At 39.7% G+C, this 13,597-nt stretch overlaps 1 protein-coding gene across 2 annotated transcripts in view; it reads right to left on the bottom strand.

The window, feature by feature from the left end:
• The window catches only part of myo7aa (myosin VIIAa), a 59,311-nt gene that overhangs the window by 28,476 nt on the left and 17,238 nt on the right, over positions 1 to 13,597 (bottom strand). Inside the window, exons 3-18 of one of the 2 annotated variants that reach the window (XM_080289347.1) lie at positions 12,484 to 12,597; positions 12,168 to 12,320; positions 10,168 to 10,352; positions 9,737 to 9,858; positions 8,547 to 8,689; positions 8,201 to 8,314; positions 7,910 to 7,978; positions 7,686 to 7,770; positions 7,387 to 7,463; positions 6,786 to 6,905; positions 6,243 to 6,385; positions 5,538 to 5,748; positions 4,123 to 4,258; positions 3,167 to 3,273; positions 2,242 to 2,289; positions 201 to 338 (exon numbers count right to left, since the gene is read on the bottom strand). In XM_080289347.1, the coding sequence (XP_080145473.1) occupies positions 201 to 338; positions 2,242 to 2,289; positions 3,167 to 3,273; positions 4,123 to 4,258; positions 5,538 to 5,748; positions 6,243 to 6,385; positions 6,786 to 6,905; positions 7,387 to 7,463; positions 7,686 to 7,770; positions 7,910 to 7,978; positions 8,201 to 8,314; positions 8,547 to 8,689; positions 9,737 to 9,858; positions 10,168 to 10,352; positions 12,168 to 12,320; positions 12,484 to 12,597 (1,965 nt within the window). The remainder of the gene's footprint in view (positions 1 to 200; positions 339 to 2,241; positions 2,290 to 3,166; positions 3,274 to 4,122; positions 4,259 to 5,537; positions 5,749 to 6,242; positions 6,386 to 6,785; positions 6,906 to 7,386; positions 7,464 to 7,685; positions 7,771 to 7,909; positions 7,979 to 8,200; positions 8,315 to 8,546; positions 8,690 to 9,736; positions 9,859 to 10,167; positions 10,353 to 12,167; positions 12,321 to 12,483; positions 12,598 to 13,597) is intronic. The other variant, XM_080289348.1, reaches the window with a different exon arrangement.

Genomic DNA, 13,597 nt, shown 5'->3' with positions numbered 1-13,597 from the left:
ATAACTAAAGTGTGCCTCCTCTGCAGCAGAGTTTCTAATGTCCATTAACTTCTGAATCAACCTTTTTTACCTTTTACCTTCGTAATTCATCTCAACACTGAACTAAGCAAAGCCATGTTTTGCCTCCCTGTGACTGCAGTCTTCCAGTAACTGCATGTTTTAACCTCGACTTCTATCTGCGGACAGCGTGTCAGACTCACCATCGGCTTCTTGTATTCATTGGGTTTGATGCAGCGGACGAAGAACGGCTGACAGACGCTCAGAGTTCTCATCAGCAGCTCCAGAGATCTTTTAAACTGGCTGCTCAGGGTGGGCGAACGCTTCCTGGTTTCTGCTCCCTAAACACACACACACACACACACACACACACACACACACACACACACACACACACACACACACACAGCAACAACCCTGTTAGAAACAATGAGGACTCCTCCTGCTCTTCCTGAGCTCGGACACCAACCTCTTTCCTCTCTGAACAGCAAAGTTTGACGCTTCAGCTTCACTCAGTCAAACCTGCTGACTGAGCAGCGACTGCTTCACAAGGAAGGAGCTGCAATTAATTAACTGAAGCATCAATCAGCTCAGCCAGAGAAAACTGTTTTAGGCCTGTTTTTAAAATTATTATAAAACTTATTTAAATTAATCACATCATTTAAATTAAAGTAAAATGGCATCACACAACAATTTGATTTTAAAAACAACAATAACATTCTGGTTATTTGTATATTTAAAGAAATTTCTTGAGTTTTGAGACCTAATTTTTAAAAAAAAATTGCGATATTTTCCTCCAGACTATGAATAAGCTGATGAAAATAAAATAAATAAAGATTTTAAAATAATTTTAATATTATTCAGCAACATTATATTATTTAAAATTAAAAGTCTAAAAAATAATCGCGTTACTGTCCATTAATAGTTACAGCTTATTGCAGCCATAGTTTGACTATTTCAACACACACGACAACTTGTAAGGCTACCGGAGAATCAATAATAATAATAATAATAATAAATGATGATGATGATGATGATGATGATGATGATGATGATGATGATAAAGAGCGAAATTTGAGAAACAAAAGTTCTTACCAGAGTTTCGTGAGCACAGAGCAAACTGAGCTTTGTATAAAGAGAAAAACTTTCTAATATTTCTCCATCCTGCGTGTTTGTACTTGAGCCTCACTGAGGTGGAAGTGAGTGTTTCCGTCGGTGTTTGAGCCGTTTACAGATCACCTGCTGCTTCCCTGCGCAGCCTAAACTCAGCGACCTGATCTAAATCTGACCCCGTTCACTCACTTCTACCTTCAAGTTACATCAGCGCGCAGCTTCACAGCACGAGCTTCTGCACCGATCAACACCGTCACATAAACCTCGTCACCGCCTGTGGAGGTGTTGTTGTGATAGAAACGTTACTGCCCTCCGGCGGTAACAGGCATCTATTACAACACTGCAATTAATACATTCAAGTGATAAAATATAAATAAAAGTTATAATTATATTAAAAGCAAATTAATGCACATGTCTGGATTCACCACTGGTTTGATTATTAAAAACAACTCGAATACTAATATAATCCATGTTTATTAACAGCTTTAGGTGGAGCAGAAACCTTGCTGCCCTTAAAACTTTAAAAAGTAATCATTAGTAAAAATTACATTTATAATATGTCAAGTAGTTTGCTAAAGCAGCATCTGATGTCACAAAATAATGTAGTTTGTCAGTGTAAACAAACAACAGATAAAAAATAAATAAAATAAAGGCTCAGTGGGGTTTGTTTGCCGTACTTCTGCCCGCAGTCGGTTTGTGAAAAGAAGTTACGGCTATATGTTATTGTTAACTGCATTAAATTTTTGGTAATATTTACTAATGCTAGGTTTACCTCGCTGACTCAGTACTAACTTTGAATTTGTTTAGCATCACGGCTTTGTTTTTTTCTTTCTACATAAGACTAAAACACTTTTAAGGCAGAAAATAAAAATGATCGGTGAGCTACGGTATAATCTTGTGACATTACTCACAGATGAAAGCACACAGAGTAGGAAAATAACCACCATAGTTGACATGGAGTTGTATTCATCAGCCTTTTGGTTGAATCTCATTCAGCTATGACAAAAGTATGTGAGCTATGGGATGTTCAGACCATGTTTGAAGTCAGAGAGGAATCAATGAAATGGAAGAAGATGGTAAAATGAAGAGGATGAAAATGCAGCGCTGGGATGTTTGATTTCTCATTTTTACCTTGGAGGGAGCTGTGGCTGAACTAACAGGAGCGTAACCACACAGAAACTGGCAGAAGCAGCACACAGACATGCAAATGCAAACAAAGAGACACACAGGGAGGGAAGACAAAGAAGTCAGACATGTTATTTTGGGCTGGACTTCAAAGAGAAACATGCAAGTAAACAACAGCATGCAGGAGAAGAACAACTCAGAAAAACTTTCTGCAGTTCTCAAATTAATGTGTCACTCAGTCAGGAGGTTCCTAGATGGGGTACAGCATTCAGGGACCCAGAGAGCACACTCGCTGTTATCAGAGTTGCCAGGTTTGTGGTTTTCCCACAGCATCTAAATACTGTCTACATCTGATCTGAAAAGTAAATGTAAATTTAGTAACACAAATCCTAAAGTGGACGTCTTCGGTTTATTTCCATCCTTGGGTTCTCATAGCTCAAACAAATCCTTATTTTTGATATAGTGGGTCTTGATTATGGCTGCCTTCTTCTCATTGGTTGACCCTTACAAAAAGCAGGTGGGTGGGGCCCATGTGCCTAGTATAAGACACCAGGGCCTGTTTATTTGAAACTCTAGTCATGTTTTATGCTTTTCACCAGAGTAACAGTATGACAGAAATAAGCAGGATCTGCTTTGAACAAGTTAGTAAGTTATTAATTCTGCAAATTGTTACACTAACAAACACAGAGAAACACAACCTGCTGTAATGCTTCCTCACTCAGCATCCACCAATCAAGTGTTTAGATTAAGTTCCAGTTCAGGGCCTGGTTGGTGATAGTTCTGGTGTGGTCACACAGGCCTGACAATGGTCTTCTAGTTAATTTCCTTAATACATGTTGTGTGTGTGTGTGTGTGTGTGTGTGTGTGTGTGTGTGTGTGTGTGTGTGTGTGTGTGTGTGTGTGTGTGTGTGTGTGTGTGTGTGTGTGTTACCATAGCTACGTCAGCCTGGAAGATTTGTTTGATGAACTTGTTTTTGGAGGAGTGAACCAGCTGAATGATGTCGCCATACAAAGTGTCCCTGTTCTTCTCCAGGAAACCTGCAGGACACACAAGTCAACATCTTGGAAACATCAAAGGTTTAAACATTGCTAATTTGACTTTACGACATTTATTTGTCAGTGGTGATTACGATGTATTTGTAGAAGTTTAAAGGAGTTTAAAAAAATTATAATAATTGTACAAGATCTGACATAAAAACATTCATGAAAAAGACATAAAAGATTAAATTTATGATTTCCTGAGAACTGACATGTGGATCTATAGAAATGTGTAATTTGGGCCCAAATCCAGTGAAGAAACTTCCAGTTATAAGTTTCAGTAATAGGTTTGAAGAAATGTTTTCAGCTCTGACTTAGTAAAACATTTTTAAGTGGAAGTGGTGCTTCCATGCTGTTATTTCTATTTCAGCATGTTTTAAATACACACTCCGGCTAATGGGATAAAGATCAAGACACGCGGCTACAGGCAGCAAACATACAAAGCCCACCACTGCACACGATTTCGAGCAAACATCCATCCCGCATCAGTTTCAGGTTTAAACCAGTGACTCGTGTGACTCTGCATGAATTTGACCTTTGAATATGAACCACTAAAGTCATAAACAGAAGGTTTAAAGAGCAGGTTGGTGGAGCTTTGATGCCCACAGCCAGAGCTGTGCGCTCTCACTTTGACATAGACTAGAAAAACATGGTCAGGTGCGATACTTGTACATACACTGAGCTCATTAGGTGAAACTTTGGTCAAAGAATTTAAAGTTTTATTTAGCCAGAGATCAGAAAACCATCCTGACTGGCTTCATAAAATCTCTTTTACTGTACATTCAAACAACGGGAAACTTGTAGTAACTGCATCTTTTAGTGATGTGGTGTGTGTGAAGTGACTCTGACCTCTTGTTTCATAGTAAACCACTCCAGCAAAGTGTTGGATGCCAAACTGAGTCTCATAGTTGTTCTTTGGAGGGATGTAGTTTGTGTTGAGTTTATGCTGAAAGTTCAGCTTGTTGAGCATGGTGGTGTCTGTGCCCTGCAGGAGACAGGCAGGAAAATGTGAGAGTTTAGTTTAAAAAACAAGGCTTCGAGTCTTTAGGCCACATGGCGGCAGCAGAAACAAGCTGTGAACAAGCTGCTGACACCTTATTGACTAAAATCTTCCACACACTGTTTGTTGGAGTTGTAGTGAAAACAGTGTCCAGCATGCTGTGATTCAGTGCTGCTTAGGCTGCTATGCCTCAGGACGCTTTACATTTAAAAACAAGTTTAAAACCTGGTAAAAAACAAAAGGTTTTTAGTTTCTATGGATAGTTTCCCCGTTTATATGAGCTGTAAAGTGGATGATTCTTGTTAAAAAAACATACAGATCTATTGTTATTTTAACTGCCAAGTGTGCAGTTTGCTGTGTTTAATGGAAATATCTGACAGATAACCATTCAACAGACTCAATTTTCATTATTCTGTTACATCAAGAAGGCAAAATACAGTGTTGCTCCATCTGTGAATGTAAAGCCAGTGTTTTGTGCGCCATTTTTTCACTGATCTCCTCCAAGTCTTAGCCAAGTTAAACAAATGTGTCCTAATATGTGGTGGTAAAGTTCCCCAGCATCCATGTCGTCATCATTTTCATACAATATAAATAACTCATTTGGGCCAACATTAAAATCTATTCCTCTATTAATCTATATTAATTTTACTGACAGTAGTTGTAGGCTCCATGTCACCACTATGTTACAGATCCAGGAAGTCAAACAGGAAACGGGAGATTTCCAAATCTTTTGATATTAGGTGGATTTTGAAATTTGACAAGTTGATGGAAATTAGGTCTATTGGAAGGTCGGTCTGGTTGACAACAATTAGGACATCATGAACTTTTGTGTTTGTGTTTTATGTGTGGGAACTCTTCTATAGAAAATGTCACCTGTGTGAGTGAACTGAGAACCGCATACATGGTTGGTTCCTGTGGGAGGAGCTTAAGGTGTCCAGTCCGCTTCATGCCACACTTGATTGCCAGGTTTCCTTACATTCTTCAAAACGCAGACTCCATGAACCAATAGAAGCTGTCACAGTAGCCATGTTTCTGCTCAGTTTGTAAGGAGCACAGTGTTTCTGCTTCTCTTGTCCCGAGAGCTGTACAACAGTTGTGTAGCAACTCTTTTTTTAAATGCTTCTGGTGTCCTTCAGCTCCTGCAGAGAATTTCTGGTTCTTTGGTTGCTAAATGCTCCACTGCTGGTGCACGTATACCGTCATCATTACAGAGCTGAACTTTGGGGAATCAAAGACCAGGTGAGACAAATATGGGAGCGCATACCTTCGGAAATTTGCTCTCCTCGTCGATGAGTGAGATGATGTTCATGGGTTTGATGGCGATCATGTCCAGAGCGTCCTGGTTGTCTGTGAACTCAATGTGCTGCCAGTTGATGTTCTCCAGGTTGTACTCCTCCTGCTCTAGCTTGAACACATGACGCACGAAGAACTGCTGCAGGTTCTCGTTGGCAAAGTTTATGCACAGCTGCTCGAAGCTGCAGGAACGAGGACGAGAAGTGACGGAAAAGCTGACAATGCTGACAGAATAGTTCAGTTAAACTCAATATGTAGTGATGCCAGTGGGTTTCACAAAATAAATACATAAACAATGCCACAGGCATAAGAACAAACTTTTTAAATTAGGTATTTAATAAAAACCACACAGGGTATAAAATATGTGCCAGTTTCAACAGAAAGTACTTGTTAGCATCTCTCATTAGCTATAACACAATACATGTGTTGTGTTATTTTTCATGCATTCATGGTGATCATTTAGAGGCAGGTCACATGGGTGTGGGCGGTGATATTTAAAGCTATTAGTGAGCACCTCACCTGAAGACCAGGAGGGCAAAGGGTACATATGAATGCCTCTGTGGACGTTACACTTCACTCACAAATGATTTGTAGCTGGCTTTGGAAACCCCTCAGAACAAAGATTTAGTGGGTAGGGTGGACAGCATCACTATGTGAGAGTTAGTGTGTAATGTACCTGTTTACTGTGAAGTTTTCAAAGCCAAAGATGTCCAGGAGTCCGATGGAGCGTCTGAGCGCTTTGGGCTGAGATGACGGAGGCTTATAAATGGCTGCATTGATCTTTTCCACGATCCACACAAACAAGCGACCGTAAATACCCTGCGCGCACACACAGACAAAGTCACAGTCCAACACATTAAAGGTCCCCAATGAGGGATTTGATCTCTAGTAGAGATATTATGTGCGTGTTGATCACTGTCTCAGTCTCATTCCACTTCTTGGTGGAAATGCAAAAATGTGTTGGAAGAGGCAGTGAAGAAAACCATTATTCTGCAAACCTGCAGGTCGAAATGAAACATGGCAGGATGTAAGATACTTAAAGTGTTTGAATGGCTCTGAAAATGTGTTAAAGGAAAGGAAATACAATGAAAAGGTTCACACCAGAGTCTGTGTTGGACAATCTCAACTTATTCTCTTTTATCATCTCTGCTACGTGGGGCTTTTAACCCCTTTAGTTCATTAACTTAAATGAATAAAGTGTGATAATTATGAGCTGTACCTTAACAAAAGCGTCCCGTACATCCAGAGCTTGTTCCATGCTGAGAGGGGTGGAGACCGTCTCTCCTCTGGTGATGAGTGTTCGGCTGGTCAGACAGTTCATCAGATCCTTAACGTCCACCTTAACACACAGAGACACATAAACACAGGAGCTCCTCAATGAATCTCCAAAACATCCAATCAAATTTACGGTTTTGAAGTACTGTGAAATAATAGCGTAAAACTGCTTTTATTAACACCTGAATGGAGGTTTGATTTGAGTGTCACTGAACAGTGACACTGCTAGATTAGACTAAAAGAAAGAAGGGTGGGTGGATAATGTGTCTGAGCACAATGGGATCTTTAAATTAGGGTGAAACTGCTTATTTATTTTCTATCATATATATACTGTCACAGTGGTGGATGATCATATTAAACTTCACCAGAGTTTTTAAATAATGAAGGCAGTGGACGTAGGTACAAAACTATGGGTGTGAATATAGAAGTCCCGCCCACTTGTTGCCCATCCATCTGTGTATGAGGGGCATCTAATCAAAAGAAGGAGGGGCAAGAAAAGCAAAACAGGATGAAAGAGGATGAAAAGGTGTGTGTGTGTGTGTCACCTCTAATAGTGTGGCAGAAGTAGTGAGATGAGGGCTCCGCACCACCTCACAGGCATCAAGGTTGTCATAGGTGCGTGCTGAAAGGTCAAAGATCAACAGAGTGTCTAAAGAAGTTTTCTTTATAAATAAAATTAAAATCACAGATATTTTTTATGAGGTGTTAATTATGTCTGTACTTGTGTGGACTGCAAGGACTGGACACTAAGAACAATACTCACAAGGAAACATGGCTACAGGAAGCTAAACACAGCGGACGAGTAAACAGTAAATTCCTTTTCTGGTAATATTTTTCACGTTACCCTCGTATCTCAGGTTTCCCATGTGCAGTATAGCAGCCAGCAGCTTAGAAATCTCCCAGTTCTCCTTGTCAGTGAACATCAGCACCTGAGCAAACAGACCCAAGCAACAATCATTACCTTTCAGTGTCTTTCAAATATAAGATGATAAAAACAGTATGTTGGTGATATTTAAATAGTTGAATACACAATATTAACTTTAGGTAAAGCAGCACACACGTTAGTACCTTCATTGCAGAGCGGATGTTGGAGTACTCCTTCATATCGTTTCGGCCATCACAAACGGTACAGTTACCCTGCAAAGAGACGGAGGGATGGATGGGGATCAGAACAAAGTCTTTGTCTTTTCATATTTTATTTACTTTTTTTTAATCCTATTTTTATTTGATATAATCTCTGTTTTCCTGATTGGCACGATCCCCTAATAAGAGACTATTCAACAGCTGTAAAGATCAAAGCTCCTCTTGACCGATAAGGCGACTGATCAGCCAATTACGCAGCGTGAGACAGTAACTCACGATGGTCAGGTAGGTGTAGTCTGTGGCTTTGCTCAGCCCCAGTTTCTTCTTCTCATCGACAGTCATTCCCTTCAGCATACAGTAGAAGATGTGGTAGTTTCTCTCATCGTAGGCCTGTAGAGAGAGGAGAAAAGTCAAATCAGTGTTACACCACTACATATTATAAAAGATAAGGTAAGGCTTTGCAGACTGCAGGGATTAATTCATCATAAGATAGAACTGACTTTTGGCTATTTTGTTTTACTTTAAGTCAAGATGATAAACAGAATGACGTTTTTTATGTCACAGTTAGTTACTGAGAAAATGCTCAGGAGTTTAACTTTGAGCTGATCAGCTTCGGACTTACCTGTCGACAGACTCGGGATTTCTCCAGCAGGTACTGCTCTATCTTGGCTCCTTCTATGGCTCCTCGCTTGTTGAAATGGATGTCAATGTATTTCCCAAAACGAGATGAGTTGTCATTGCGGATCGTTTTTGCGTTTCCAAAGGCTGGAAGAAAAACAGAAAACACCAACAATGCAAAAGACATTTCTGTCAAGGTCTGATTGCCCACTGGGAATCTTAATGGAGACTCTTTAGGAATTATCTTCTTTCTTGGCTGTAAATGTTTTCACTGTGTGTTTTCAGTAGATTCACTGAAATATGAGAGGAGACTCAGACATGTGAGCATGTAGCGTGGTGTGTTGTTTCACGATCGTCTTTCTCTCAGGTGAGACATTCACGCAATGCTGGATTGAAGTGTAAATGACGCCTGCTTTGCACTCACAGTGCACTGCACATACGTAATAGGTTGCCTGCTTTTATCATGACGGCTATAAAGTAGATTGGCTTATGCACAAAGAATCACGGGGTCACATTTTATCATTTTGCCCAACATTTATGCCAAATAGAGTTGATTTTTGATCACAATGAATGGCTAACTGGCAAAGAATTGACCAAAGATGTTGAACGACGTATTAATCTTGCTAATTTGGTTTCATCTTATAAGTAATTCCTGCTGATTTAATTAACAATTAAATGGAGGTAGATGTTTCATGTGACCTGTCCTGTCACTGCACTACTGCAGACCTCTATCTTACAGTGTTTTGCTCTTCTGATCATTTTGAATTTTGTTATAATACATCCAGTAAATCTTATCTGAAGCTTTAACTTTCAGGTAAAGCTTAAAATTGTATTAATGAAGAATATTTTTTAATGAAGTAATGTACATGTTTAAAAATAACTTTGGTAGTCAGCACAGTCTCAGTCTGTGCTGCCGGGTGTTGATGTTGTAAAACCTTCAGCTGCAAGATTACTGAACTAACATGTCTCTGTTACAACTGTGAGAGATTAAACGTAAATGCTAAAGTGAATCCACAACATCATCTGTGAGTTTGTCTACTTCATAGAGATTTTCTTCCAGATAATGAGTTAAAGATCACTTTTCTCTCTCTCTCTCTCTCTCTGTGTGTGTGTGTGTGTGTGTGTGTGTGTGTGTGTGTGTGTGTGTGTGTGTGTGTGTGTGTGTGTGTGTGTGTGTGTGTGTGTGTGTGTTACCTTCTAGTATAGGGTTTGCCTCCAGGACCTGCTGCTCTATCCAGGAGTGTTGACCACTGATGGCCGCCAGAAACTGAAGGATCAGTTTGGTGCTTTCTGTTTTTCCTGCTCCAGATTCACCACTATCAAACCAAAACAACAGCGAGAAAATGTGATCATGTTTAAGAAAGACCAAGAGGTTGTTTATCATTTTAAAGTTTCTGATGATTCTACGAGATCTTCAGCACCTACATTTTTATCAGTTTCTTATTTTTCTTGTTTTTTCTTCTTTTAATCACAAATTTTAATAATTTGATAGAAAATAAAAAAGATTAGATATTAGATATCTGACTGACTGACAAACCTTTTGGTCTGCATGGTTAAAACTCACATCCTTGCTGTATGATTGCTGGTTTGTATTTGAGCCACCTGCAGTCTGAACTTTTCCTAACCTGATGATACAGCACTGGTCGCGGTTGTTCCTCTGCATGTTGAAGTAACAGTTGTCAGCAATGGCAAATATATGAGGTGGCATTTCACCGATCTTCTTGTTGGTGTAGAGGCGGATCTGGTCAGCCGTGTAGATGGGCAGCGGCTGGTAAGGATTGACAGCCACAAGGATGGAGCCTGTGTACGTCTGTACAGAAAAAACGAGGATGAACCAAATTATGTTTTTTTTAGGTCACCCAGGTGTTGATGTTTTGGACTCACACTGCTGGTAGCTGATGTGTAAAAGAAGATAAGTACTGAGTAACTACAAATCCTACAGACATCATCTTCTCCTCAACATGCTATACTTGGAAAATTCCTCCAAGGACTGTCAAAAGACAGTTCCTGGGTCCAAACCAGAGCAAGGCAAAGTGTAATAAGAAGCTAACAAATAGTTCAAAAACACATCTTAAAACTGAACAGCCATGAACAGGTCAGCATTTTATGTTTCATGTTTAAGGATTAAAGCACCTGTCAATATCAGATTAAAGTCTTTCAGTTAAATTTGAGAAATTATCAAAGAAGCCAGCCGAAGATCCTTTAGTAAAATGTCCACAATACAACGTCAGAAATATTACAAAAAAATGTCATGCGGCTGTCTGTTGCCAAAAGGATCGAGCAACAAGCCGGTGCCGGTTAGCGGGTACATGAGCTGACACAGGTCGAGTAGCTCAGATGTTGAAGGATGACAATGAGAACGTATCATTGTTCGCCATAAGAGAACAGAAAGCCATGTTGGAAACATGGTGCAGCTCTCAGTTTGGTTACTGTTAAGCCAAAGTGAGTTACTATAGTCCCTGCGCCAACATGACACATCCATCCATAGTGCATATAAGAAAAGAAGTCCCATCAAATACATGATGTCTACTGAAACGTGCAGCAAACACGCTGTATACTGTGATCGAGGCCATGCAGCGTGCATTAAATCCATGCAGTGGGTGCATATCCTTGTATATTTTTTAGCCTTTGTCTATGCTTGGGTTTCAGGGGCTGACTTACCCTGCCACCACAGTTTGTCTTCAGTAGAAACAGGAACAAATAAAGGAGGGTAACAAACAGAGGTAATGAGAAAATAAAGCAAGGAAGGTATTATGATGACAGGAGAGGAGTGAGAAAAAAGTGACAGAGAGTTAAAAGAGTAAGGTGACGAATAAAGTGTTAAAAAGCTGCTTAAACAGACAGAACATATAGCAGTAGGGTCAAAATAAATGAGATATAGCAAATTCTATATAAAAATGAGGTTTGTATTCAACTTTAAAGCCTTTTAAAGCCTTAAACTTTAAATCACAACGACAGTTGCCTTAAGACACTTTATGTTGTAAAGTCAAAACGCTGCAATAATACAGAGTAACCCCAGTCAGATAAACCTCTATGAGCGAGCGCTTGACGACAGTGGGAAGAAAAAACTCTCTTTTAACAGGAAATAACTTCCAGCAGAACCAGGCTCAGTGAGGGGCATCTGCTGCAACCCATTGGGGATGAGGGGATAAATAATCAAATAAAAAATTAAGAAAAGACTTTATATAAAATTTTGTTTTAGTGCAGAAGAGCAAATATTTGTTACTCTGTGTAGAAAAATCTTTTTAAACAGTATTAAAGGGATTAAATAATGAAGTTATTTCTATTGTTGGAGTTCCATCCATCCAGCAGGATGAGGGTTACAAGTGTGAATGATTTAGTTTGTACTCTACATAGTTGTTGGTAGAGTTTCTTTAATGAGCAGAATTAGGCTTTTCATATTTAAGCATTGCTTCTGCCTGAGCCTGTTCAGTCACTCCTTGGTTCCAAGTACTGATGACAATTTCTAATATATCAAACACTACTTCCTGCCACAGTTTGAGTCAAGTTGTAAGTGTAGTGTAATTGTGAAGAGTGGCCATAATGGTGAGGAACTGGGAGCCTGTCCAGGGTAAACTAGATTCAGTAGGCTCAGCCCTGCAGTAATCGCTGCAGTAATACTCACATATATGAGTTTTTCTCTGTATCTGATGAGCAGGTTACGGAGGATACCAGCTTCATTGAGGTCTCCCAAGCGAATCATGTCTTCCACCCCGTGGATGGAGGTGGGATGCATTGGCTTGATGTTGGTGGCATTTTGGGGGGAGATCCAGTGCTCCTGAAGGAGGATGGGAAGTTAAGTTGAGAAAGCACATTGGAAATTCAGGACATTTTTGATCCTAAACAAAAAAAACAAAAACGTTTTTAATGATCTCAACGGTCACATGGTGTCTGTGACATGTTCTTTAAAAAACAAGTTTTATTTGTATGTAAGTGCTTACATTTCCTTCATCGTCCACCACTTGGATCTGTCCGGAGTCACAGAGTTTGACCACTGCGCCGATCGGCACCTCAAACTCCCGACCAGTCTTCAGGTCCAACCAGACATAGTCGCCCTGAAAGGAAGTCAGACAGTCAAACCGAAATCAGGATGTTAGGATTTTGGGAGTTAAATCATTCAGCGTCAGAGTAACAGAGTAAGTATCAAGGTCAGAGTAACAGCAATGTCAGATCACATGAGAAATCAGCCAGAAGCAGAAAGAAACCGTGAAGCAGCATTGACAGAAAAGTGAGTTAATATGTGAACTCATCATGAAAAACAATATTTTTCATCAAAACTTAGAACCAGCTCGTGGTCTGAAGAAATCAGACTGTAGGTTAAATAATTCCTCAAAGCCTTTCGAAACAAATCTTGCCACACAGCAGCAATCCTTAAATGTCTTTGAAACTTTTATTTTAAAGGCTATGAAGACAGAAAACCTGCATTTATAAAATGAAAAGTAAAATCGAATAATACAGTTTAAAAAAATCTGCTGACTTCGGCCCAAAATAAAGCCAAATAAAGCTTTTCCCCCTAGAAGTTAGAACTTCTACCTTCATCTCTGTGTTACAGGCTTCTGTACGTGAAATTAAATTATGGTTTCTTTGAGAACTGTTTCTCTTTAATAATGTGTCTTATATACCTTTACTCTACACTCGACTGGCTTTTAATACAGTACCTGCAGCAGACTGACAATCCTTGCTTTGCTTTGAGGGTTTCTGTCTGACCTTTAATCAGTTCCAGACGTTTCTAGTAGGTTACCACTAGACCCAGTTTTTAGGTTTAATCCAATTTACATAAAGATTTTATGTTAAGCCAGTAATCTAAAATTTCACAAAAATTCATTGCAGCCATTTAAAATGGTACTCAGTAGTTTGTACGGCCTACAGAAGCTTGCATGCCTGATAACATCGGGGCCTGTTCCTAATGAGACAATAGATGGTGTCCTGGGATCTCCTCCCAGATCTTGACCTCAGATCAGGGCATCGCTGAGCTGCTGGACAGTCTGAGGTGCAACCTGGCAGAGTTGGATGGACCAAAACATAACGTCTCACTCAGCTGGATATAAGTCAGCT

The sequence above is a fragment of the Astatotilapia calliptera genome, chromosome 14, assembly GCF_964374335.1.
Source record: "Astatotilapia calliptera chromosome 14, fAstCal68.1, whole genome shotgun sequence".
In the NCBI taxonomy this organism is placed as follows: Eukaryota; Metazoa; Chordata; class Actinopteri; order Cichliformes; family Cichlidae; genus Astatotilapia; species Astatotilapia calliptera.
This window is presented reverse-complemented; position numbering and strand designations above follow the sequence as displayed.